The 26,760-nt window shown below is 43.4% G+C and overlaps 1 protein-coding gene across 3 annotated transcripts in view; it reads left to right on the forward strand.

Moving 5' to 3' along the window:
• Positions 1-25,579, forward strand: part of Sergef (secretion regulating guanine nucleotide exchange factor) — a 219,560-nt gene extending 193,981 nt beyond the window's left edge. For all 3 annotated transcript variants that reach the window (XM_026398989.1, XM_026398990.2, XM_077797522.1), the window contains one exon: positions 25,237-25,579. In XM_026398989.1, the coding sequence (XP_026254774.1) occupies positions 25,237-25,565 (329 nt within the window). In that variant the 3' untranslated portion in view covers positions 25,566-25,579. The remainder of the gene's footprint in view (positions 1-25,236) is intronic.
• The last annotated feature ends 1,181 nt before the right edge of the window (positions 25,580-26,760 follow it).

Genomic DNA, 26,760 nt, shown 5'->3' on the forward strand with positions numbered 1-26,760 from the left:
CCTTTTCAAAGTCCTCACTGAGAACTGAAGAGGCTTCACTCAGTACTGTCTCTGGCATGTCAACCTGGAGGCTGTCACAACCTGAGCAGTGGGGTCAGTATACCCCTCCTGTTCCTCCTGGATCTCTTTCTGCTGACTTTACATACCAGTGAATCTGTGTTTCTGCTTCCTGAATCAAGCCCTAGGATAGCCATAATGGTTTTTCATTGAAGGCTGTACTCCAAAGCTATATCAGTTACCCTTATGGTTGCTCCTGATCTTAATTCTTCAGTGTTGCATTCATTAGTTTTGCTAGACCAAAAGACCTGGGCTCTGCTACAGCAAGAGTGTTTCAGATTCCAAGATGACTTCCTGACATGGTTGGTTAGCAGTGACCAGGAGGCTGAAGAAGATTCTGGAGAAGACTGTGTAAGAATTAACTTTCTGTCTAGAATGTGTCAGGTGGCATTCTGCCTGAAAGTTTAGCTGGACTCTATTTCATTGTAGAGATTTATACCCTGCAGGTGATCCAAAATGCTTTTCATATTAATGGAATGTGGATTTGCTTTTGCCAAAATTGAAGAATGCCTAGATGGGATGAGGAAAGAGTTCTGGACCAAAAATTAGGAGATCTGAACTCTTCTCTGTCACTGCTTCCCAGGTAATCATGGGCAAGTCACTTCATGAGTTCAGGCCCTCAGCTACATATTTCTCAAGAGCCTGGAAACAAGGCCCAACCTCAGCTTTGCACAGACCCCACTTGACAGCTTTCAAAGCCATTCATCATCTTTGACCCTCACATCAGCCTCCTGAGGATAGCAGAGTAAAAGTTTGAAAATTATTTATCCCCATATTCCAGGCAAGGACACAAAGGTTCAAAGAGATTAAATTCAGAGATAGGAAGTGATAAAGCTGAGATTGAACTTGGGGTCACTTGTCCAATCTTTTTTAGGGTACTCTTCCAAATCTGACAATGTCTGTAAAGCACTGAGGAGAGCATGTATTGGCTTTGAAAGGTAGTGAGTGGATTCAGCAGAGAAGAGGAGAAGACACTGTCCTCATACTCCACAGCTTTGGCAGCAATGAGTAGACTCCATGAAACTGGAGGACATCACTCTGCAGCTACTCAAATTCAAGTGTTTTCTCATGCTGTTTACTCAATTCAGAAAACATTTATTGAGGCTTTATCACATACCAGCTTCACTACAATGGTGTGAGGGACAGATAAGTCAGCAGAAGTGTAATGAAAAACAGACTGATAAGATTTCTATATTTTTATTTTTTAGTACCAGGGATTGAACCAGGGGTGCTTTACCACTGAGCCACACCTCCAGCCCACCTGTTTATATATATATGTATATGTATACATATATACACACATATGTTTTATTTTATTTATTTATTTTGAGGCAGGTCTCTCTGAGTTGCTTAGGGCCTCACTAAATTGCTGAGGCTGGCTTTGAACTCATGATCCTCCTCCCTCAGCCTCCTGAGCCTCTGGGATTAGAGTTGTGTGCCACCATGCCCTGTATAAGTTTTGTATTTGAAATGTAAACACAAGGCTTTGGGTTTACAGTAGGAGGTGCAATTAAGTCATTCTGGGAAGATGCAGGCAAATACAGCTGAGCCCTGGCAGTAGAAACAGGATTCGGATGTTAGGATACAGAAAGAGAGGGCATCTGCTATTCCTTTTTGATTCCTGTGCCATAGCTACCACTGTTGTGGTTTCCATGCTTGGGTACAGCCATTGATAGACAGCCTGCATGCTATAGGACCTGGCCAGACGCAGCCCTGGTGGAGCTTCTAACATTGCTTGTCAGATTTGTCACCAAGCCTTGAAGCACACACTGCAAAGCCAGAGAAACTTCCTGGGAGCTGTTAGAAAACAGTAGGCGAGCAGCCCTAGGCCTCAGCAGAGGAATGGGCAGGGAAGAAGGAGGTGCTTTTCTTTGTGATTGTGCCTGTCCCTTGGGCTAAGAGGAAGAAGGCCATTGCTTTGCACATGTGATTTTAGACTGACAGTGTTTTGTATCTTTATTTTAAAACTTGTTTCTCAGTCTCCTGTGCAGTTTTCCATCAGCTTGTTGCCATGGGGAAGTGAGTTGGGGCTGGAAGCTTTGTCCCTCTCTGTTAGCATTTCTGGATCCTCCGGCTGTCTTCTGCCCCTAGTGCAGGTGGAGAGGGACCTGGAGCCCACCTTGTGGACAGACCCTTTCTCTTCAAACTCTAGAACTACAGCTAAGTTCCCTTTAGGATACTGGTTTCATTTATTTATGCATTGACTCAACTGCTCTATATTGAGAGCCTTTTGTATGCCAGGTATTATACTGTGCTCTGCAAATATAAAGATGACTATGGCTGGCGACACCTACATCTTAAGGCAGGACCTGCCAGCCTGTTTTGGCATACTATCCCTTATGTACTATTCTTTAGTCTCATTCTTTTCAGAATTTAGAGAACTGAGTTTGTTTTTCTTCTAGCCTTTTTAATCACTCATTTAGAATCCCCCTGAAAGTTACCATCTAGTTACTACATGACAGGGTCTCATTTTCTTTTTGTGCCCACTCAAGGCCTGAAGCAAAGGAGGGGTTTACCCAGGAAGTGTGTTTTTGTTTTTTGATTTTGGTACTAGGGATTTAATCTAGGGACACTTTACCGCTGAGCTACATCTACAGCCGTTTTTCTTTCTTTCTTTCTTTTAAACACAGGGTCTCACTAAGTTGCTTAGGGCCTCACTAAGTTGCTGAGGCTGGCTTTGAACTTAGAATTCTCCTATCTCAGCCTCCTGAGCCATTAGGATTAAAGGAATGGGCCACTGCACCTTGCTAGTATGTGTGTTTTAGTGGAATCTTTCACTGAGCCTCTCAGAACTCTTGTCTTTACTGTCTTCCTTCCTCTATTCTGAGCCTAGAGGAAGCACACATGGTAGCATAAGCCAGTGGTCAAAACGAAAGGACTTTGAAACCAGGTAAATCCATGCTTGAGTCTTGACTTCATCTTTTCTACCTATATGATTTGAAGCAAGTGGATTCTGCACTTAGAGAAACCAGTAATTTTCTGTAAACCTGTATCACCAGTCTATCAACAATTGATTTTTCCAGTAAAAAAAAAAAAAAAAAGGAAAACTTAGAAATGCTTGGCAGTGGTTGCTGGCTGTGGTGGCGCATGCCTGTAATCCAGCAGCTCAGGAGGCTGAGATAAGAGGATTGCAAGTTCAAGATTAGCCTCCACAACTTAGTAACTTAGTGAGGCCCTAAGCAACTTAATGAGACCCTGTCTCAAAATAAAAAAATAAAAGAAAGGGCTATAATATAGTTCAGTGGAAAACTGCCTCTGAGTTAAATTCCTAGTACCAAAAAAAAAAAAAAAACAAACGGGAAAAAGGTGAAAGAAATACTTGGCATCCATTTAACCACATGGACGCCTTGAGGAAAGTTATCCTGCAAAGAGCCCTGGGTTAGGGTCAAGAGACCCGGAACTAGGTCCTGATTATGACTTCAGTTTATTTGATGATCTTGTTCAAGCGTCTTTCCTTACCAAGACCTCAATTTCCCTACTTGAAACATTTGGAAATTATTTTGGATGATCTTGAATGACTCTTTTAGCTCCCCAAATCTGAAATTAAATTTTTAAAGAAAAATCTCTTAGCCACAACCATCAATGCCCTTAGGCTGTAAGCTGACCTCAGTATGACCCCCTCTGCCAACTCTGGAAGCTGCTATCCCAGGAGACTCTGGGCTAGAACACTAATATTGTATGCAGAAATCTCTTTCGGATGTGAAAGTCTCCTTTGAGTGCATCATCTGTATTCCCATCCTGAGTCCAGTGGCTGGGCTTGGCTTGCATCCCAGAACAGTGAAGAATTGCTGGAAGGAGGATTTTTTTTCCCTCCTTCACCTGTGTGCCGCTTTTTCTCTGGACCTGTTGTCTTCCTGAGCCCTTGGCTACTGAGAATTATATTTCCTGAGCCATCTGCAGTCCAGGACTCTGTGCTAGGCACTGTGAAGAGTGCAGAGCCACAGAAGTCATTTTATTCAGAGTGTCAGTCTGTGACAGGTAAACATAAAACAGAGCTATAAAGTTCATAGGAGGCTAACAGGGAAATTCTGTGGTCTGTGATTGTAACAATGGACCTTTTTCTGTCTTCTCCAGAACCCAGTTTCTTCTTCCATAAAGTTGGGTCTCTGATCTCCTAAGTTCCCTTGCTGCTCTGGAAATTCTCCATAGCCTCAGTGAAGGAGTGATTGTTGTAGACTTTCCAGAGGAAGGAAGAACTTAAATGCTACCCTAGGATTTTAACTGATACAGGAGAAATGGATGAGAGGATTCGTGACTGAAGGGAAAGGAAGATGCCTAAGCACTAACAGAGACTATAGAGCACAGATTGAGGATAGATCAATCTGGGTGGGATATTCTCCTGATTTGGGCAGAAGGTTTGTTTGAGGCACAAAGCACAAACTGGAACTAGGAATTTAACCCAGCGGTAATTTTCCACTGAAACACATTCTATCCCTTTCTTTTATTTTTTATTTTTTTATTTTGAGTTAGGGGCCTCGCTGAGTTGTTGAGGCTGATCTTGAACCTGCGGGCCTCCTGTCTCAGCCTCCTGAGATACTGGGTTATAGACAGCCCTTGTTTTATATCTGAGGTTCTGGGTCCCCAGGAGTTAGGGTCCATTCTAGGGGTACCTACAAACAAAACAGGTTAAAACCTAGGGCTTCCTCCTTAGCTAAAGGACCTAGTCTGCATATTATGACAGAAAGAACTTTACCAAGAAGGCACGAGGGTCAAAGCAAGGAAAGGCCCCCACTCCAGGTCTTCTCACTCCAACCTTTAGGTTCTATGTTGTTAGGAAAAGGAACTACATGAGAAAATAAGTCTTCCAAGGATTCCTGTCCTTGTTTCATGGTATGTTACCTTCCAAGTACCTTCTTGAATTAGGGAGTGACAAGAGGGTTATTTTGACGTTGTCTTGGAGTTGGAGTCTAGATTTGTCTACCAGGCCTATTATCAAAGAATCATACATACTAGACTAAGCTGTGGCCTCTGTCCTCCATCCTGCCAGCTAAGGCTTCTGATTTCTGTCACTCCTCTACAACCACAACATCACTGATGCCAAGTCCTGACTCCTTGCTTTCTTTCCATCCATCCTTCTTCTGTATCCCACTGCTGCTAAGACAGCTTAGGCCTTGTTCATCCTGGACTTTGCCTTTGTCTCCAAACTGATTTCCCTGTAGACTTCTTTCACCTTTAGTCTAATGTGTTAAGAAAGGTTCCCAGCATAGTGTCAGTGCTTCATAATTATTACCTGTCGTGACAACAACAACAATGATGATATTGCCAGATTTAACTTCTGAAGCACAGCTCTGATTCTGCTTTTCCCTTGCCCGAAGCCTTAGTGACTTCCAATTGGCTGCTGAATAAGTTCAAAATCTTTATTCAGGTCTTTTGAGGATTATTTTTTCTGAGTCATCTGAAATGATGTGCCCCCTACCTATTATCCCAAATTTATTTCCCTGTCTCGCTTTTTTGTTCTCTTCTTCTTCTACCAAATGGAACTAACTTTTTTATCTCTTCAAGCTTATCAATCTCCCCCAGCTAAGTCTTTGTTCACATTCTCTCCTTGTTTACAGTGCCCTTCATCCCCTTCTCTTCTAACTTTTCTTCATCCACTAGGAAGTTTCTGCCATTTCTTAATGGAAGATATCATGAAAAGTTCATTTTCTCTCCCCTGTGTCATCTACCAAATGGCAACAGATGTTTTATGAATTATTGGAAAGGCCTGGTTCAGCTCTGTTTTAAAGCAAGCCAGAGTTTGAATTAGGGACGTCGTCAAGGCCTGTGCAGCCAAGTCTCACTGCCTAGTCCTTGGAGAAATTTGGAAGCTTCCCAGTGCCTGGGCATGCATTCAGTTTGTCAGCTCCACTTGGTTATGACCCTGTATGCTGTGTATAAGCAGATTGGCTCCTCTTCTAGAAAACTAGCAAGAGAGGGTAGAAGTTCAGGGGAACTCTAACTAGATATAAAGTTAGCCCCTGCTGGAATCAGGAAAGATCAACTCTCCAAGGTATAGGGACCTATATGATCCTCGGAATTTCAACACCCTGGAGGACCCATTTGGGGCTGGGGGTCTGTTGGCAGGAGTCCTAGGTAATTATCATCAGTCATTCAAATGTCAAGAGTCTCTAGCCAGGCAGCAACTTGGGGGACAGATAAGAAATTCAGTCCTGTGGGTGATGGGATGTCAAGAGAGTCTAAGCATAGTGTCAGGGTCCTGCTCAGCCAGTTAAGAGTTTGAGTCAGGCTGCTAACCACTGCATCTCTCAGTTTAGAGCACACTAGTCCTATTACTGCACATTCCTAGTTGGGGTCAGCAAGGAGGGTACACAGGAAAATAAGACTCCCTTTTTGAGTCGGAATGGACGTGGAATAGCATGGCCTCAATTTGGAAACACCTTCTTCTGCTCTGTAATTCCCTTACGTGTGCAAATTGGGGAGGCAGTGGCTGACATATAGCCACACTCAGAGTCCTGCCTCCCTTTCTGGTTCACAGTCTGGCTCACCAGGATCTTGCTTCCATTTCAAACTCAAACCATGAACATGCCACCCTCTGGGCCACCATTTGGAAAAGCCAATCTCAGGCTGACACTCACTGCCTATAAATGGCATGGAATTAGGCTAATCAGTGGCTCTTAATTTCCCAACAAATGCGGGTGCTGTGCTAATTGCCAGGGTCCACATGGGCAGATCCCTGGTTGGCGACATCAAATAAGAAAAGTGGTAATTTGGGGGCTGGAGTGGGAGAGGGCCTGCTTTGTTGGCTGAGCCAGTTAAAAACTGTATTACCCCCTAAGTGAGCCATAGTACAGAGAGCCAGGGCCTGGCTTCCTTATCAGCCAGGGGACTAGGTAAGTGGCCCACAAGTGTGTTTGCAGGAGCTGAACCTCAGTGCTAATGCTGAGCAGTTTCTTGTCCACAAATGGTTTTGTGGTGTTGTTATTCATCAAGGAAGATTTCACCAGTAGCATGGAATGGTACTGCCAGGGCAGCTCACCAGGGATAAAGCATCCCAAACCTTGGTCTGCTGTTACCATGGCAACATGGTATTTCCAGATTCTCCAGGCAACCTTACTGGCATCTGCTGCTGTAAAAGATTCAAATGGAAAAGGGCCACTGCTCTTTCTCCATTCAAGGCTGAACAAGTTGTGAAGACAGGGAGCCATTCACCAAGGACCAGGGTCTTACAAGCAGGGGGTCTCCAGATGCAGTGTATATTTGAGTGATTGTTAGAGCTTTCCTGTCTATTACAGTCTGTTGGTGGAAAACTACAAGATTAGAAGAGACCTCCTAGAGGAAAAGGCAAGGGGATATGGGGAAAAGTAAGAGGATTGCATGAACAAAGGCTGGCAGGAGGGAAATGGAGTATGTAGATTGGGCAGGCATTTTGGGTGAAAGAACAGACATTGGTGAAGAAGATAGGTATTAGTTATGTCTTTCTAAAATGTATACATTGAGCCCAGTCTGGCAAAAATCCTACCCCGTGGGGCTGGGGATGTGGCTCAAGTGGTAGCGCGCTCACCTGGCATGCGTGCGGCCCGGGTTCGATCCTCAGCACCACATACCAACAAAGATGTTGTGTCCGCCGAGAACTAAAAAAATAAATATTAAAATTCTCTCTCTCTCTACTCTCTCACTCTCTCTTTAAAAAACAAACAAACAAAAAACAACAACAACAAAAAAGAATTGCTGTTTGAATCTACAAGGTGTGTGGTGGCTCGTGATTCAGTGAATTCACTGATTCAGTGAATGCTGACCATTTTCCAAAAAAAAAAAAAAAAATCCTACCCCGTGTCTTCACTCCACCCAGATTGTCTGAGGCCTTTCCTGAGGAATGGGAACTGGGAGCCACACCTAATGCCTTCCTTTGGGTAGGCATTTCTTCTCTTCTTTCTTGGCTCACATTGTGTGTGTGTGTGTGTGTGTGTGTGTGTGTGTGTGTGTGTGTGTGTGTTTTGTGATAGCTCCCGTGCCCACTAGATTCACTGAAACTCTATATTTCATAGGGAGAATAGAGACCCAAAGGGGAAGATGCTTGCCTGAGGTACACAGGAATACAGAAGCCATGGAACACAGGGACTGAGAACTTAGGATCTGGACAGACTGGTCTTGGTTTAATCGCTGGCTTTACCATTTAGTTTCAGGTGAGCCTTAGCCTCGCTGAGCCTCACCTTCTTCATAGGTGAAAAAGGAATCCTGAACATTCCTACCCTATTGAGTTATTATGGGTATAATATGGCATAACAAAAGTAGTACAGCATAGTTCATATTTATGTAGTATGACCTTAGAATATGTTGATGATTAAATGTTATTTTCCTTAAAAAGGGGGCCTATCATTCATCTTTTTTCCTTCCTCCTTCCCAGCATATGTAAGGCACTCAAATATCACTCTGTCTGGAATTTATGTTCAAAAGACATTTGTGGACTGGATGAATGCATGAGTGATTAGAAAAAGGAGCCATCCACACTGGTGAGCTCTATCAATACTTAAGTCCAAAGTTTTTAGCTTTCTTGCAGTTTGGCCTCTTCAGGACTGGAGCTGGGCCAAGCTGAGAGTCTGTCCTCTGTAGCCCATCCTAGACAGTAAAGTGACTTGCCCATTCAGGTGCTATAGCCAGTACCCCATGGCTCAACACTCAGATTATCCAGAGTTTTGGCTTTTTTGAAGAACATGGGATTCCTCCCTCCCTTTGGCCACACTCTATGGTATTTGTGGTAACTAACATCTAACTCTAATGTGTGAAAAGTTCCCATTCTCTCTTGCAAGAGCTTCACCATAGCACTGGAATTGTCAGGAGCAATAATGACCCCCTGCTATGGGTGAAGACACTGAGGCTCAGTGATTGGGAGGGGCTGAACCACACAGCAGGAGGAGATGGAAGAAAGGCTTGTTCCCATTGTCTGACTAAAACTCTGGTGGTCTTTCCACCAAATGAAGGTTTTGGGGGTCTGTAATTCTTTTTAGGATGTAATTACAGTGAAGTGAAGTATACTTAGCTGAGCTGGTCAAAATACCTTGATTTCGATCATGACCCTGTCAATTATAAGCTGGCAGCTCTTAAGTGAACCAACTGTCATCAAGATGTGCTTGCTTCCTTATCTTCTTGTTTCATGTCTGTGATGGGGCTTTTAGAGCTTTGGAAAGTCTGAAGCTCCAAGTCCAAATGAGTGATGAAGAGAGAGGCATTTTATCCATGAGACACCTGAAACTCAGCAGGGCTGCAGCCTCAGCAAATTCACATGTGCTTTTGGAATCAGCTTGGGTGTGTTGAAAAGTTTACTCTATTATACTGAGATGTATCCAAAAGGACCCTTGGAGACCACTGAAGCTGGTACTTTCAAATTGTATGGGCTCAGAGTTAGGTCTGAGAGAGGCAGTGACTTAACCCAAGACCACATGCTGAGGTGGTGGAGAGCCAAGCTTTAAGTTAGACACACCAGCCGGAGGCTCCTACAGCCATGCTGTTCCCATTATGGCAGAACTTTGCATGTGGCCTTGTGCTGAGTGCTTCATTTGAATTAATTTTAAAGTATAAGATAAAGAGAAGAGTTTCACAGAGAACTGTGTATATCAGACAGTATTCTAACAGGATTGGGTTTTTTGTTTGTTTGCTGTGCTGGGGATGAAACCAGGGCCTTTAGCATGCTAGGTGAGCTGAGTGCTCTATCACTGAGTCACACCTCCAACCCAAAAGGGTTGGCTTTTAGATTTTCTTTTTCTTTTTCTTTTTTATTGTTGGACATGGTGACTGTAATCCCAGTGATTCAGGAGGCTGAGGCAGGAGGATCACAAGTTTAAGACCAGCTTGGGCAAGTTAGCAAAACCGTATCTCAAAATTTATAAAAGGGCTGGGGATGAAGCTTAGTGGTAAAGTGCCCACTAAGGATTGGACTCAGTACCAAAAAAAATACAGACACACCCTCACACACACCTACACACAAATGTGTAATTTATAAAAGTAGTATATAATCATTAAAGGAAATTTGGACAATAAGTTTTATTTAGAAGGCAAAAAATTGAGGGGTATTCTTAACCCTCAGAAATATCCCTATAAGAAAGTTGATGTCCGGCAGACAGGTTTTCAGGCCAGTCATTCTCCAAACCCTTCAATGTCTCTGGAAGTTTAGTTATGGAGAGTAGGAACAGAACAATCCTTAGAGTCCTCTGAGGACTTAATTTAATTCAACAGACTTTAGGTAGTTTGATATACTGCTACTAATAATCATAGTAGTCTCCTAAGCATTTGCAGAGTCCCCTCCAGGTATCTACTTTTTTTCATAAGCTGTAGTTGATTATTTGATCATTAGAAGAATTCTATAAGGTAAGAAAAATAAATATTATACTGTCATTTTTCAGTTGAGAAATTTGAGCTCCAGAGAGATCAAGTAATTTGCCCAAGATAATACGTCTAGTAAATAGGAGAGCTTCTGACTTCAAACAAATACTTGTTATAACAAAGGCACTTAATAGGCATCTCTGGATGAATGAATGAATGCTGATTTCTCTTCTAGAGAAGGCTCTAGAAAGCATCTGGTCCATTGATTTCCGATCTATGCTTTGGGAAGCTACAGGATTCCTTGGAGCCATCTGGGAATGGTGGGAGGCTGAGCAGATGGAGCTCAGTGCCCCTTACCTTGCTACATCCAGAGTTGTTTCATTGTTACCCATTTAGTTCATGGGGTATTGAAAACAGTTCATCTAGTCTATCTCGTATAGCAGTGGTTCTCACATTCTGGAATACATCAGAATCTCCCTTGGAGAGTTGGTCTGGGGTGGGTACCAGGACTCTGTGAATAAGTATGATGGTCCTCAGGGATATGACTCACTTTGGAGATAGTGGCCTATGTCTACTTCTTAGAGTTGAGGAAGGTAAGATCCAGAGAGAAGCAAGAGATTAGCCCTGTCGTGCAATTCTATAGGAGACAGGTCCCACTAGGAGTCTGATCCATGAGTGCCTTATCCACTGCCCTTCCCCCTGTATCACAACAGCAACTAAGCCAGAAAACAAATGACACAGCAGAGAATAACAAAACGGTTTCCATAGCAATGCTTAGTGGCTTGTGCCTGTCAGGATGCCTCAGACAGATACTAATGTAAACCCTCAGCTAGAACTGTGTGAAACATTACCTACTTAGTCCACATAGGGGGTGCTTGAGGATGGGAAAGAAAAGGATGGATGGCATGATTTTATCATTTGCCTCAGTATTAAAGGATTCTTCCACATTTACTAACATCTGACAGCAAAGACAGACCAGACCCAGGAGGGCTAGGAACTAGATCCCAAGGAGGAAACATGGGGCCATCCCAGTGGCAGATGGTGAGGTGGGGGAGGGAACAGGTATCAGTTGAACATGTATCATGTGACAGACTCTGTGCTGAGTGCTCTATGTATTTGTTTAAAAAAAAAAGAAAGAAAGAAAAGGACAAGGCAAAGATGATTGTCCTTATTTATAGATGAAGAAACTGAGGCTTAGGCATACACAGCAGATGATAAGCAATGTCAAATCCAAGCTGTCTAGGTCCCTACCTACTAAGCTGCAATGATTGGAATTTCCAGGTTCTTTGACCTACTGAGTAAGGACTTGAGATGTGTACTATTCACCTGGCTTCTCCTTGTCCCAACTAGAGACAGGAACAGTCATGCAGGCAGGAGACCCAAGGGAACTCACCAGGTATTTTATTGTTTAGTTGTGTTTTTCTTTTCAAGATCAGGACTTAAGAACCTTCAGGGCTACCTGCCTGACAGGCCCTCATTTCTGAGTAGCCTCATGCTTCCCAGGAATGAGAAGATGTCCCCAAGAGACTCTGGCAGCTGGGTCTGCAGCATTTTTCCTGCAAACACTGTAGCCTCTGGGAATGCCATTTCTCCCCCTGACACACAGTGCAAAGATAACAGCACTGTGCCCCTGTGTCCATGCCCCACAGTCCTGGCCCTTGTCAGGATTAGGGAAGAATGTTGCTTCCAGTGAACTTAGGTTAGTGACTATAATTATCCCAAAATGGCAATTTTCCTTTCAAACATTATTAGTTTTAATGAACTAGGGACATTCATTAATATTTATTTATAATAAAAATAAAGAAAATTTATATTTATTAACCCATTATGCATATGTTTCAGTCATGCATTTCATTCAAGAAAAAAAAAAGACAGAGGTGTGATTTAGAGTAGAAAAGATACCTTATTAGGCCTGCAGCACCAGGAGCACAGCATTGCTTCCTGAGCTGCCCCCTGCTCACCTGGTAGCTCCTGCATTTGTCAATCACAGTTTCCCATGCTCAGGTCTAATCTCTTAAGCCCACCAGTGATCTCTATTTTGGAAATATATCCACCATTCACATTTTATAGGCACTTGCACCTTAAAAATGTCCAAAATGGGTGTCACAATTTTCTCCCCAAGGCTGTTCCTTCCCAACTTCATAGGTAGAACTACTTTCCTCCTTTGAATCCTGTCACTCACTTCTTATATACAGTTCATTAGCGAGTCCTAACAACCCTCCTCCAAAGCAGATTGTAAATGTGTTCCTTTCTGTCTGTCCCGCCTACTGAGTCACCATCCTGTCCTGCTTGGTCTTCTGCAATGCAGTAACCTCCTAAGTCAGCTCCCTTCATTTTGCCCTTGTAATCAGACTACAGAGAGCAGCCTTTTGAAGTTCAAGTTAGAACTCATCATCCCCTGCTTAGAACTCCAGAGAGAGACTTCTCTGCATACTCAAATGAATTCCTAAGTTTTCATCAGGCATCCTTAAGTAGTCTCTTTCACTCTCCAGCCATGCCCCCCACAGGCATCCACCCCACCCATCTAACATGACTCACTGTGGTCATCTTTCTTGTACCTGGAAATGCAAAGCCTCTTCCTAATTCTGGCCTTTATATTTGTTATTTCCTCTGTCAGAAGGGTCTTCCCTAAAGTACTTGTATAGCTGTCTCCTTGTCTTTCAGGTCACAACTTAGAGGCCATCTTATTGGAGAGACTTCCTGACCCCGGTGCGTCTGGAGCATATCACTCTGTTTTGTTTCCTTTATAACTTACTACAGTCACATCTGATTTTCTTGTGTCCTTGCTTGTTGCATTCCCATTAGAGTGTAAGCCTCTTTCAGAGAGGGACCTTGTGTTATGTTCACTACTAGGTTTCCCTACAACTAGAACTGTGTTTGACTATTATGAGCACTCTATAATTATTCACCCAATTATTTATTCATCATCTCTACCAGGTGAAGAGATAAATAGGCAAAACACAGAGGATGTTCACGGTAGTTAAACTTTTCAGTATGATATGGGTTGAGTGTCCCTTATGCTTGGGATCAAAAGTGTTTGAGATTTCAATTTTTTATTTTTACTTTTGGAATATTTGCATACAAAGAATAAAATATCTTGCAGATGGGACCCAAGCCTGAGCACAAAATTCATTTATGTTTCAAAACACCTTGTACACATAGCCTGAGGCAAATTTTAGACAATCTTTTTTTTTTTTTTTTGGTAGGGGTTGGGGTGGGGTGGGGTGGGGTGTTACTGGAGATGAACCCAGGAGCACTTTAAAAATCACTGACTTTCATCCCCAGTGCTTTTTATTTTTTGAGACAGGGTCTTGCTAAGTTGCTGAAACTGGTCTTGAACTTGCTGTCCTCTTGTCTCAGCCTCCTGAGTTGCTGGGATTATAGGCATGCACTACAGCATCCAGTTTACAGTCTTTTTAGTGTGCCTGTGTTTTGATTGCAACTCATCTCATGGGCTTAGGCATGGAATTTTCCACTTATGGTGTCATGTCACTGCTCAAAAAGCTTTGGATTTTGGAGCATTTTAGATTTCAGATTTTCAGATAAAGGATGCTTAACTTTTAATGTAATGGTAGATTGTGTCATTATACATTTGTCAAAACCCATAGACTGTACAACACCAAGAATGAACCCTAATGTAAACTATATATTTTGAGCAACAATGATGTGTCAATGTAGGTTCATTGATTGTAATAAATATACCATTCTGGTGCTGGGATGTTGCTAGTGGAAGATGCTGTGAATGTGGAAAGGTAGGGACTATATGAAAACTGTATTTTCTGCTTAATTTTTCTGTGAAACTAAAATTTCTCCTAAAAATAGTCTATTTAAGAGAAAAAATATATCAATGTAAATAAAAGGTATTAATCCATAGATTTTTTGGCTATTCTATAACTTTTTTATTGGCATAAAGTTTGATAAAATTTTATTGTTTTAAAAAATTATATATATTATAATTTATATATAAATTTGTATGTATATAATTTATACGTAAATATATATGGAGAGAGAGAGACTGACTGTCTTCTGTCTGCATGGCCTTTCTGGACTCATTCATCTCCTCCGTCTGCTGTTGCTGTGGGATGGGTGCTTAACCACCTAACCTAGCACTTGAGCTCTGTTGGAGTCAGTCAGTGTATACTAAGTGGATGGAACAGAATAGAGCACAGCACCAAACACAAAGCTCATACTCAGTAGTGATTGGAACCCCAGAGAGAATTCCTTCTTATATTTGGACCATCTATTCCCATGTGAACTCCAGCACTTTCATTTCCCTGAATGTGGATTCTTCTGGACCTTCTTACCCAACCCCCACTATTTCTCTAATTCCCCAGCCTTCCTTCTGCACACTGATGAGTTCCAAACAGGCTCTGAGAGAACAATGTAGGGAAACTCTTGTGGAAACCAGGCTCTAGGAAAGGCAACAATCTGGCTGCTCTTGGGTACAGAACTGCATGCCCCTCTGCTGCCCTGAGGAGATCACTATATCTGTTTAATAAAATGATACTTAGTCAAGACAATTTGAAAGTTGCAACCAGGTATGAAACACCAACACTCAGGCTGGACCAGGGGAGACAAGAGCAGTAAATGGGACTGTGGTTCCAGTAAGAGTCAGCAGACCTGGACTCAAGGCAGCTGACATGACTGCACTAAAGGAGATGGAGACTCTGGATGTGTGCATCTTGGTGAGCCATCATTTTTAGGGCCCATGGCTGGTTCTGGATATCACACTTGTAGAGGGATGATGACAACCTGCAACCTGCTGAGGGAGGGGCCCTGGCAGACATTGAGGACAGTTCACACCACCCAGTGTACAGAGGGAAGATATGTAAAGAAATCTTAGAGAACAGGAGAGCCATCTGTAAACACCTAAAGAGATTAAAATCTAAAGGTGCTGTACTTATGTCCTACTTCCCCAACCACCTTCAGGGCCAGATTTTCTTTGGCAGCTACACTGTGCTAATTTCTGAACTTCTCCTAGCCACTGTGTCTTCATCCATAGAGAGTGATTTAAAAAAAAAAAAAAAAAAAAAAAAAAAAACTTTTTCCCAGGGCTGCTATGTTAAATGAGATAGGTCATGCAAAAGCCTGTAGCATCATACATGATAGGAGACCCCTGAGAGGGTTAATTTCCTTTCCTGTTCCTTCTCCCAGGGCAGCCAATAAGCCTAGGAAAAAAGCAGTTCTAACAGAGAACACAGAATTCAGAAAGATAGTCTTTAGAGAAGATTTCAGTTGTTTATAAAACAGGCCAACACGTTTCCACCTCGTAAGTTCTAAATCCGTCATCCCTAGCTCCCTAGATCTAAGAATAGTCACCCAGTGGAGTCAATGTGCCATAGCACGCTCTCTCTGCAGGTGACTGAGGAATATGTCCACAGCAGCCTCAGCACCTCCTACTCCTGGGGGAGGGGGAGTGCTGGCCGCTGCCTCTTCCAGCTTGGCTGTTTCTAAACCTCACCCAGATTCAGTTTTCTCTCCCATACAGGGTTGATCCAAATGCCTGCCTCACCGGGCTGCTAAACTATCAGAAGAGATGCCCACTTTGATGCAGAGGGGGGCAGTGGAGAGCAGTGAGAAGGCAGGCAGCAAGGACTTCCACATGGTATTGTCTCCCTAAGGGTCTCAGTTTCCTCTTATGTAAAGAGAAGAAGAATAAAAAGTACTGAACAAACTTTTGAGCACTGGGGTTCCAGAAGAGGTTCTAGGACAGTCCCTAGCCTTGCAGCTTCAAATCAGTCTATGCAGCACACTTTTATGTATCACTAGAACCATTCTTCTGTGTGTGAGGAACCCAGCCTGAGAAGTGAACATTTCTCCACTCTGCACATCTGCTCCCACCTTCCTTCTCTTTCTTTCTTATGCCCTTCCATACTTAGCCACACCACCACACAAGCTCTCCAGGTTCAGGAGGACTTTTGATTTGTTGCATCCCAGCCTCTACCTACTCTGGAATGTGCTTGCCAGCTAGGGGCCCAGGACCTTCCCAGGCAGCCTTCCAGTCATTGCAGAGTTGTTCCTGGTGCTGAGCTGGAATTGGCCATTCGCATAGCTGCTTCTTCCCACTTCTGTGGGTTTCCTTTTGGCCTTCATTAGCTGTTCATTCATTCATGTGTTAATTCACACAACAGTATTTATTGAGCTCTGATATATGCCAAGTACTGTTTCAGGTGCTGGGTACAGACACAAACCAAACAGATCCCCTCCTCTCAAAGAGCGTGTATTTTGGTCAGGAAAGAAGTAATAAACAGTTGAAAAAGAAAAATACAGCAAGTGAGAAGATAAGAGACAGGGATGGGGTAAATCACTATTTAATATCATCAGAGAAAGCTTCTCAGATAAGTGACATTTAAATAAATAACTGAACAACATAAGGGAGTGAACCTGGGGAAAGCAGAGACAAGGATGTTCCTGATAGCAGGAATAGCAAGTACAAAGGTCCGGAGGTGAGTACTGTTTGAGAAAATGTAAGGAAGCCAGAATGACAGAGTGATGTCAGAAAAGTGGAACACAATGGGATATGATGTCAGTGGGAAGCTGAGGACCAGCTAATGTTATTCTGATTAAGAGGAGAAGCCACTGGAGCAGTTAGGAGCCCTTGTAAGACCACCAGTGAAAGATGATGGAGTGAGTGAGAAGTGGCCAGATTCTCACCTTCCCAAGTCCCTTCTTCCCAGGCCCTCATCTGTCTTACCTGGTAGATAATCACAGCCTCCTCACTGGTCTCCTTGCCTCACCTCTGTCAACTCTTCTCACCCATTCTCGGGACTAGAGGGGACCTAGTCCATCCTGTTCCTACTGATAGTCCTCCCTGTGATAGTTTGGCCACAGACCCACAACATCTCCGGAATAATTTCTTATTCAGGAATGGCTTCTTCCTGCTGCCTCAGCTCCTTGCCTTCTGGCATTATTGGCTCTAGAAAGTGATGGATGGACCAATTATTAAAAGGCCAACACTGATAGTGTCTCTTCACCCAGCCAGGCCCAATGGGGGCCATTGTCTTCATGCCATTTACAGTAGGAGCTACTTCTCTTCTGTGTCAGCATGACCAGGGACAGTCTAACAGTTTTCTGCTCTTAAGGCCTGTGGCCAGGAGGCAGCTCTGGCCACAGACCAGGGAATAAAGCTAAGTAGCCAAGCACAGGAGTGGGGTTGATGACACCAGTTCTCAGCCCCTCCCCTGCTTTTCTTCACACAGAGCAGTGGGTTCAGAGAGGGTCAAGGGAAAGGCCCACATGGATTCACTTTACTCAAAGCCTGTATCCTAAGTGCCTGTTCCATGCACCTGAGGGCTGATCCATGAGCCCTCTCTCTGCTTCAAGCACCCCATTCTCACCCCTAACTTGCAGAGTGGTGAGACAGTAACAAGTAGAAATACCTGTAGAATCAGGAGCAGTGTGATGTGGGTGCTTAGAGAGGTCTGAGTACCATAGGTGCTCTGAGGAAGTGAAACTAACAGCCTTCCAACAGCCCGGGAGGATCCAGTCCTACACCCAGACACATTTCACTTCTGCATCCATTGTGATCTATGGAGGCAGCTCAGAGTGGGCAAATTTCAAGGGACTTCTATTTTTATTCATCCTTCAAAACCCAGTTAAGAATTAACCTTGGAACTTTCAGTGACACCAACCTCCTGTCCGCAATAGAGCATATCTTCCTCTCCTCTATGCTACTTCTGTCTCTTTTTTTATAAAAATACTATTTTTTGAGTCATCCTGTGAGATTACTTGTTTAAAAATTTGGAAAATACACAACAAAAAAAATGAGAATCACCCTCCCCACAGTTTTCTATTTCTGCCTCAAAAACTGTTCTCAGGATGGGATGTATCCTTTAGGATCAGTACATATAAACTACACAGCAGCTTCATATAACTGGAATCACACTATCTCTCCATTGTTCGGCAACCTATTTTCTCTTAAATGTGATGGATACCTTCCCATGTTGGCCCATTGAGCTCTGCCTCATTATTTTTAATAGCTACATATAACTTAATCATAGGATCAACTCCTAGCTTCTTGAACATTTTTCTTTCTATTAATGGATATTCTGGGGTTCCCCAATTACAAACAGTGCTACTGTGAAGACTGTTGTATGTGCCTCCTTGGGTCCATATGCCATCAGTTCCCATAATGATCTTTTCCCATGACTGTCTTCCCTAGTGGACTGGGGCCCAGTGAACACAAATGGAGTTTTTTTTTTTCCCCCTTCTCTGGGTCTTGTTGTCTAACACAGGACTTGAACCACAAAAGGCACCCAATGATGAAATAAACGGACTCACCATGGGCAGGAGCATGCCAGTATGAATGGCTTGGGTGGATTCAGGGAGCAGGTAGCAAGCCCATGGTGCTGGAAAAATGAGCTGGGAAAGGGGGGTGGGGGTGAGGCTGAAAGAGACAGGCCATGGAGAACCAGATATGGGTCCTAGACAAGGTGTCATAAGCAGGGACAGGAAAGTCCCATGGGAGGATCTATCCCAGTCTTTCTTTTCACCTGATTGCTCCCAGCCAGGCCAGGGGCCTCCATACACAAGATGGAGTAGCTGTTGCAGTGGTCCAAGCAGGAGAGGGAGGGCCCAAACCCCTTCTCTCTATCTCACTGTTGCTGCCTAGACCCAGAGCTCTTCAGGAGGCCTGAAATCTGGCTCTTCACTGTTCTTTGCTCACAGCAGGGCCCTAAGGACTATCCCACTAACCGCTGCTAAAAGTGTAGGATCCCTGTGAGTTTGGGTGACTAGACACTCAGAAGTGTTCCCCAGACTTGCCCAGCTTTGTCCTCACTAGCATGAACCAGCTTGCTGAGTGCAGAGCCTTCCTGTGTGTGAGGGTACTCACCACACCCTGCCTCCTTCTCTCAGCCTGGCATTGCAGAGGAGTAGCTCTGACTGTGGCCAAGTGTGTGTGAGCTCTGGGACCAGCAGGAGACAATGTGAACCCTGACTTTTCTCACCCCGCCTCCTCTTCCCAGCATCCACCAGAAGTGGGAGGGCCAGCCCCAGGGCTCACAGGGCTAGAAAACCGCTCCTCTGCAGAGTGCCCTCTCACCAACCTCCTGTACCCTCTTGGGGGCTGTTACTGTCCCTTTGCTTAGTGGCAGGAAGCGCTGTTTTGGCTCAAGAGAACAGTCTAACAGAAGAGGTCCTGGAGTCAGACTGCCTGGGGTCCATCTAGTTGCACTTCCTACTGCACGACCTTGCGCAGCTCCCAGATCTCTGGGAAATGGGAATCATGTCCGATTGTGCTTCACAGCCTTGTTGTGAGGGTTTGGTGAATTCATACTTACAGAGTACTTATCAGAGGGTCTGGTATACACCAAGTACTCAGAGATTTTGTCAGCATTTTCACAAGGTTTAGAACTGGTGAAAAAGCCTGAGATTTGGGAGTCCTTGATTCTAGTCCTGACTAGAAAGGCTGTGTGACCATGGATGAGTTATTTTCCCTCTTTGAGCCTAGTCATTTTATCTATAAAAAATGGAGGTAATAACCCCTGGAGGGTTTCTGTGGAAATGGGGTAACATTTATATGAAATTAAAAGGCACCATCCCTAGGTTGCAACCCTTATCCTCAAGGTCAGAGATGGTGTCTAGAAATACAACTATTATACCCACATTCCCAGTGACAAGATGGGGGAGGGACAAACAAGAAGGGGCAAAAGGATATGCCATCTCTTCTAAGGGGAGTTCCATAAGCTATTGCAGAACATTTCAGCTTGAGCCTCATTGGTCATACTCAGCTACAAGGGAGGTTGGGAAATACAATCTTCATTGTGGTTCAGGAGATAGCCAGGGGACTCTACAACACATGTCAGGAATTTGTCCCTCCTAGGCAAGTCCCTCTAGCAAAGATGCCACCCCCTCCTTAACACTGGGCTACAGTCCCAGCACCATAAGGCCCTGAGAAAACCCAGGTTGCCAAGAAGATTCGGCAGGTGCCACAATGGCCTAACAGATTTGGATATTATGTCTAGCTTGTGCCAGGGACTCTGTCAATTCTGAGGTTCCACTGCATGTAGTGTTTTTAGGCTAAGGCATGTGGTGGGTCATGACCTCCACTACTTGTCACAGGCCAGATCGAGCCCTATGAATAGAGGGCCTTTACTCCAAGAGGCTGGGGAACCCTGTGTGAACTATGGGGCTCTCTACCCACTCTAGGACCTGGAGCTAGCAAAGCCAGTCTCCTTCAACCAGATGGCATTAGTGTCCTCAAGGACCTGGTGGGTATCCTCTGTAAAGCCAGGAGTCATCCTCTCACCTACCTGCTTTGAAAACTAGGTGTTCTGTACTCGAGCCAGCCAAGGTGAGGCTTGCAGCAGGCCATGCTCCTTTCTTCCATGCCTGCAGGAGTGCAGCCTGCATGGCAGTCTCTTGCCACACCAGCAGGCTTTCTATCCTCACTGTGCCCTGACATAGTGGGCTAAGTGATGTGCTTGTGTGTGGGGTGGGGGGAGCAGGGTTCAGACCTATTCTCAAATGCTAGAGGGGCTCGTGTCTTAAAGATGTCCTTCTGCATGCCTTTCTGCTCAGGAGATGACCACTCTTTGCTTTCTAAGTTTGACTGCCTAGTAATTTTCTATAGGAGGTTTGTTCAAAACGTTTGGAAACCTACACTTCCTGTCATTTACCCTGCACCTTCCCATCTGTTGGGCCCTGCCCTCTCCTTTGTGCCTTTTGCCACTGGTGTGGACTTCCTTACCTTTTTCTCCCCTCCCTGTGGTCGGCTTCCCACATGGGTGTGAACTGTCACCATTTATCAAACTCTGTGCTGGGGCATTAATTTTCATCTTGAAAACCCTGTGAGGTAGGTAGGGACCTAAATGCCATTATCACACAGCTGTGTGGTAATATGGGACCCAGGACAGCATAGCACTGTCCATAGTAAATACTGAACTATTAGGTCCATACTGGGATCAGCAAACTACTATCAACTCTGACTTATGGCCTGTTTCTTTGTGAAGTCACCACCTAAGAATGGCTTTTAAAGGATTGTAAAATAAATAAATAAATATGAGAGAGAGAGAGAGAGAGAGAGAGAGAGAGAGAATGAATAGGGACTGGGGCTCAGTGGTAGAGCACTCACCTAACACCTGTGAGGCTCTGGGTTCGATCCTTAGCACCACATAAAAATAAATAAATAAAACAAAGGCATTTTGTCCAACTGTACCTAAAAAATAAATTTAAAAAAAGAGAGAGAGAGAATATGTGACAGAGACATAATGTGACCTTTGAACCAAAAACATTTCCTATCTGCACTTTATGCGAGTCTGGCAAGCCCTGATATAAAATATGCAGAATTTAGCACAGATGTTAGAGACTTACTGTCTGGGCCCTAGAACCCCATCTTGTGTATTAAAAATAAAAATCGTCTATCAAATGTGGTAGCTCACAGAGCTGTTAGAATTCAAGCATGTAAAGAATATAACCTTGAGTACGCTTTCTCTGGAAGCACTGAGAAAGGGATCTCTGGGCCTCTGACAGGCTTCTCAACCCATTGGGCATGAATGTCCTGGCTCTGAGCCTCTGGCTACCCCAGCCCAGAGTGTGGCTTCCTTAGAGCATGTTCCCTTTGGCAGGAGGAAAGGGACCTGCCAGCTGCCCATTGTGCCTTGTCCTGCTGGGAGGTCAGCTCTGCCTTCCTCCCACCCCCATCCCTGCTGACAGTCAGCTGTGCCACTCACCAGGGCTGGGCACAAAGCCCACACCAAGTACCTCACTGGGCCCAAAGGTACCAAGGCTCCTCTACACACTCTACCCTGGCTGAAGCACTGGCCTAGCAGCAGGAAATGCAGCCTGGGGCTCATCCTCTCTGTGTGAGCTTCCTCCTGCACCTGCCAAACAGGTAGACATCTGTGTTTCCCCAGACCCAAGCTTTTGACCAGTGCCTGCCTTCTACTAAGGAAAAGGAACAGGAAGGGTAATCCCAGGGCCCAGCCAGCCTTCCTCTCTTGCAAGAATGGTCTGAAAAACAATTTTGAATGAAAAATTAGTTAATTGTAAAGATTTAAAAATTCAAATGATCAGATAATCAGAAACAGTATTTTCTGATCTATATAGAGATGAACTCAGTTCTCATTAGCAATGGAAGAATTGAACATAAAAGATCAATAAATTTTACTATATTGAACCATAAACAGGTATATCAAAAGACCTAAAATAATTTTAAATCAAACACAAAAAAATGTTAATGTCAAATATGACAGAGGAAGAATTAATACCCTTAAAATAAAAGTTTTTAAACAATAAAGCTCTTAAGACATAACATCATTAAGCAAGTACTTATGTAGCATATTATGCCAGACTCTGTACCAAGTATTTTATACATACTTAGTCACTTAGTTATTTAATCCTTGTAAACAACACTATAAGAAAGATACTATCATTACCTCCATTTAACAGATGGAAAAACAGAGGCACTGAGAGCTGAGTGACCTGCCTACAGTGCACAGCCAGCTCATGAATGGTGTAGCTACGATTTGAACCCAGCTCATTGTTGGGTGTGAGCACTTAAACTCTTATCCTAACCAGAAAAAAAGATAGACAGCAGACAGTACAAAAAGAGGAAGTACAAATATCTGAGAAACATAAGAATTATTTTTCAGCTTCAATGGTAATCAAAATGCAAATTAAAATGAGATACCATTTTTTGTCTTTGAATTAGAAAGCATTTTTAAATATTATAATATTAATAAATACTGGCAATACAAGAGTGAGACAGATTCCCAGATTGCTGAAGTTGTAATTCAAGTAGCTTTTTTGAAAAGTATTCTGACAGGATTCTCAGAAAGGTCTATACCCTTTGACCAGGAATTCCCATTCTGAGAATCTAATTTGAGAAAATAATTAAAGTGACAAAGATTCATGCATAAAGATGTTTATAGCAATTCTATACAAAATAATGAAAAATTAGAAGCAACCTAAGTATCTGATAATAGGAGATAAGTAAATTGTTTAATCTTCATAATGGGCAATTAGGCAGCCATTATAAATAAATCTGTATAACAAAAGCACCATAAACAAAGTGAAGAGACATACTGTAGTACTTGCAGTGCACATAACAACAGAAGGAGGATTTATATAAACAAAAGAAAGAATCAATAAGAAAAAGGCAAACAACCAAAGAACAAAACAAGCAAAGGATGTAAATAGGTAATCTGTAGAAGGCATGGCAAAGAAACATGAAACAGTGCTCCATCTCACTAGCAGGAAATGCACGCCAATCAGATATACTTATCAGAATAGCAAGAGTCTAAAGGCAAAGATACAAAGAAACAAATTCATATTTATTGCTGATGGGAGTACAAATGACTTTGAAGAGCTATTTGACCATCTTAAAGTTAAAACATATGAGTCTCTGTGACTCACGGATGGTTCTAGGGATCACCTGGCACAAATGTCAATTTCTACCAATAGACATGTTAAAAATTTTTCATTGAAGTATTGTTGTTCAAAGTTCATTGAATTACTGTTTATAATAGCAAGCATTTAGTATTATTGTCATGTAACATTTTTATATATGATATATTACAAAGTAGCAACAGTGATCATTATTAAAGAACTATCATTTCGAGGGAAGTGAATTTTTAGAATAGGATTTTACATGAGCTACTAAACTGGTTAAACTGAATGAGCTAGATCTGTTCCTATCAGCTCAGATAAATTTCTAAAACAACGCTGAGGATAAAGAGCAAGTCACACAAAAGATACATATTTGGATACTATTTTTGGAGATCTTTAAGACAAAATATTACATAGTATTAAGGACACATGTATTGAAAAATGTACAAGAGTACAAATAATGTACACCACCTTCAAAACAGTGGTTACTTCTGTGAAGGAGAGTGGGGTGGAGGGGCAAAAATGGGAAGTGGGACTTAAACTTTATTTTCTTTAAGGGAAGGATTGAAACAGATATGGCAAAATGTTAACCCATGTTCTAAGTTTGGGTGAGGATATATACTTTTCTGCATACTAAATCATTTCAAAATTTCAAGCAAATTAGTTTTTAATTTACTTTTTTAATAATGTACAAGTCCATGGAGAAATGTTTATGGTATAATGTTAAGGGATAAAAGCAGTATAAAAATATACACAAATATTTAAAAATTTCACAAATTAAAGGTTTAAAAGAGAGATACCAGATATTCATGGTGAGGGATGAGATTGTGCAGTCCTGCGTTTCTTTACACTCTTCCATTTCTCTTTTTTCATTCCATGAAGATGTTTTATTTTTATATCCAGGAGAAAAAGTTAAAACAACCATAGAAAAGTTAAAATAACCACCTGAAGGTGCTTAGCTCCTAGGAGAGGGATCTAATAGGATGGAGCATCCTGGATCATCAAGTGACCTGGACTGTTGCTGGTGTGGCCACTTTGTGGTTGTGCAAGTCTGAGTTTGTTCATGGCCCTACCCAACAAACCCTTCCTGAGTACCAGGCACCATGCTAGTGACCCAACAGTGAGCAAAACACAAGCTCTTTGCCTCACCACAGAATGTAGAGCTGGTGAGGAGGGGACAGTAAACACGTCACCCCATGGATATGCACAAGTGTGGTATGTGCATCTTTAGAGCACAGGGTCCTCATGAGGAAAAAGGACAAAGACAGTAGCAAAAATCCAATATGGAACAGGTGGATGGTGAACCTAGCATTTGAATGACATTTAGATTGGAGTCAAAAGAATGAGGAGGTTTGGAACCTTCAAAAGTGAGGACATTGAAAGATAGGAAGGCCTTACAAGGAATAAGAGCAGATCTGGGGCGCAGAGGGGAGCAGTGGTGAGGCAGGGGCAGTGAGCATGCCACCAAGGGTCATTGAGCCTTGGCTTTTACATGTGTGAACTGGGGTTTATGATGACGCTTTCACCTTCGGGTGAGTGTTCAGCCCTGTTATACAAACCCACTTCCACAGCAGTCTTATCTCTTCTTCACAGGTGGGGTGTGTCACTCCTGGGGCTGGAACGAGCATGGCATGTGTGGGGATGGCACCGAAGCCAACGTCTGGGCCCCGAAGCCTGTGCAGCTTCTGCAGTCAGCATCAGGACTCCTTGTGGGATGTGGCGCTGGCCACTCCCTGGCCCTCTGTCAGCTGCCAGCATATCTTGCACTGGGCCAAGATCCCAGGGTCACCTGCTCTCCCCTGGATGCCACGGAGGACACCAAATCTCAGGAAGGCATGGACAAAAGGAGAAACTGGAAGGAAAGACAATCAGAAACTTCAGCCCAAAGCCATTCTGACAATCCCAGGAGTGAAGGGCTGTGATAGACAACCTAATAAAGTGGCTTTTTTTCTCCAAAAGTTTTTCTGGAGACTGACTTTGTTGGGTTATGGGATTGACCTGAGAAGGACGTGGAGGCACAGCTGATTGAGCTAACCACAAACCAGAACAGCAGAGGCTGTTTTCCCGGTATCTAGGCTTTTAAGGAGAACACATCCCTTTTATTCAATGAAGGATGGGTCCCCGCAAAAGGACATGAAAATCTAAAATTTCAGCAGAAGGTTCCAGCCTCTCCCTGCCTGGTAGAGCCAGAAAACCCCACACTAGTGCCATGGCTGTTTTGGTCCAGCAGTGTTTGATTCAGCTAGACAGAGGGTTCCTTGGTCATGCAGAAGCAGCCACAAACCCCATGCTGGGGTTTCACTCTAAGGGACAGAGCTTGCAGTTTGTCCATTCAAGAATACTGAGGTGTTTCACCTGGACACTTTGAAAGGAAGGTGCTTTCATCTTGCTAGCTAGGGCCAAGGGAGAGAGAGGGCTGGGGTATGGGGTCATGGAATGAGTAAGTAGATAAAAGGACATGACTCTTGGAAAGACCCAGAAGAGGAGGTCCCTGGGAAAACTAATCTCAAACCAATGAAACCCTCAGAAGTTTCATCATCATCTAAGCCAGGCAGGACTCTGGAGCCAACCTGGGTGATTGTAATGGCTAACGTGGATAGTTTCGGGCCTGGGGTCTGTGATGACTAAGGTCCAGTGACTTTGATGTCTTAGGATTCTTAAGACATTAAGAAGAAGTTAAGAATCCTAAGACATCAAAGCTGGAGGACCCTTAATCACCATCTAGTCTAATGAACCTTCAAATTGCATTTTTCAGAGCCCCATTGAGTCTTCTGAGAATTCAGTGGCTCCTTTATGGACTACAAGTAAAGGAGGTCAAGTAGACAAAGGACTGGATTACCCACCTCCACTTTTTTCAAAGAAGCTTTAGTTCTACCTATATATAATGTATTTAGCATCACATAAGATTTCTTTAGATGATGGGGTCCTTGAGAAAGTTTAAAAACTATTCATCTTATCTAACATTTTCATTGTTGAAGGAAAATGGAGGCCTACAGAGGGGGCAGGACCATCTCAAGGCCATACACTTCACTCCTGATCCAGGGTCCTTACTGGGAAGTGACCTCATCCAAGGTCTTGAGCCAGACAAGAGTGGGGCAGAGAGCAGCCTTGGGGCCA

Source organism: Urocitellus parryii, chromosome 4 (genome assembly GCF_045843805.1).
Source record: "Urocitellus parryii isolate mUroPar1 chromosome 4, mUroPar1.hap1, whole genome shotgun sequence".
Taxonomy (NCBI): Eukaryota; Metazoa; Chordata; class Mammalia; order Rodentia; family Sciuridae; genus Urocitellus; species Urocitellus parryii.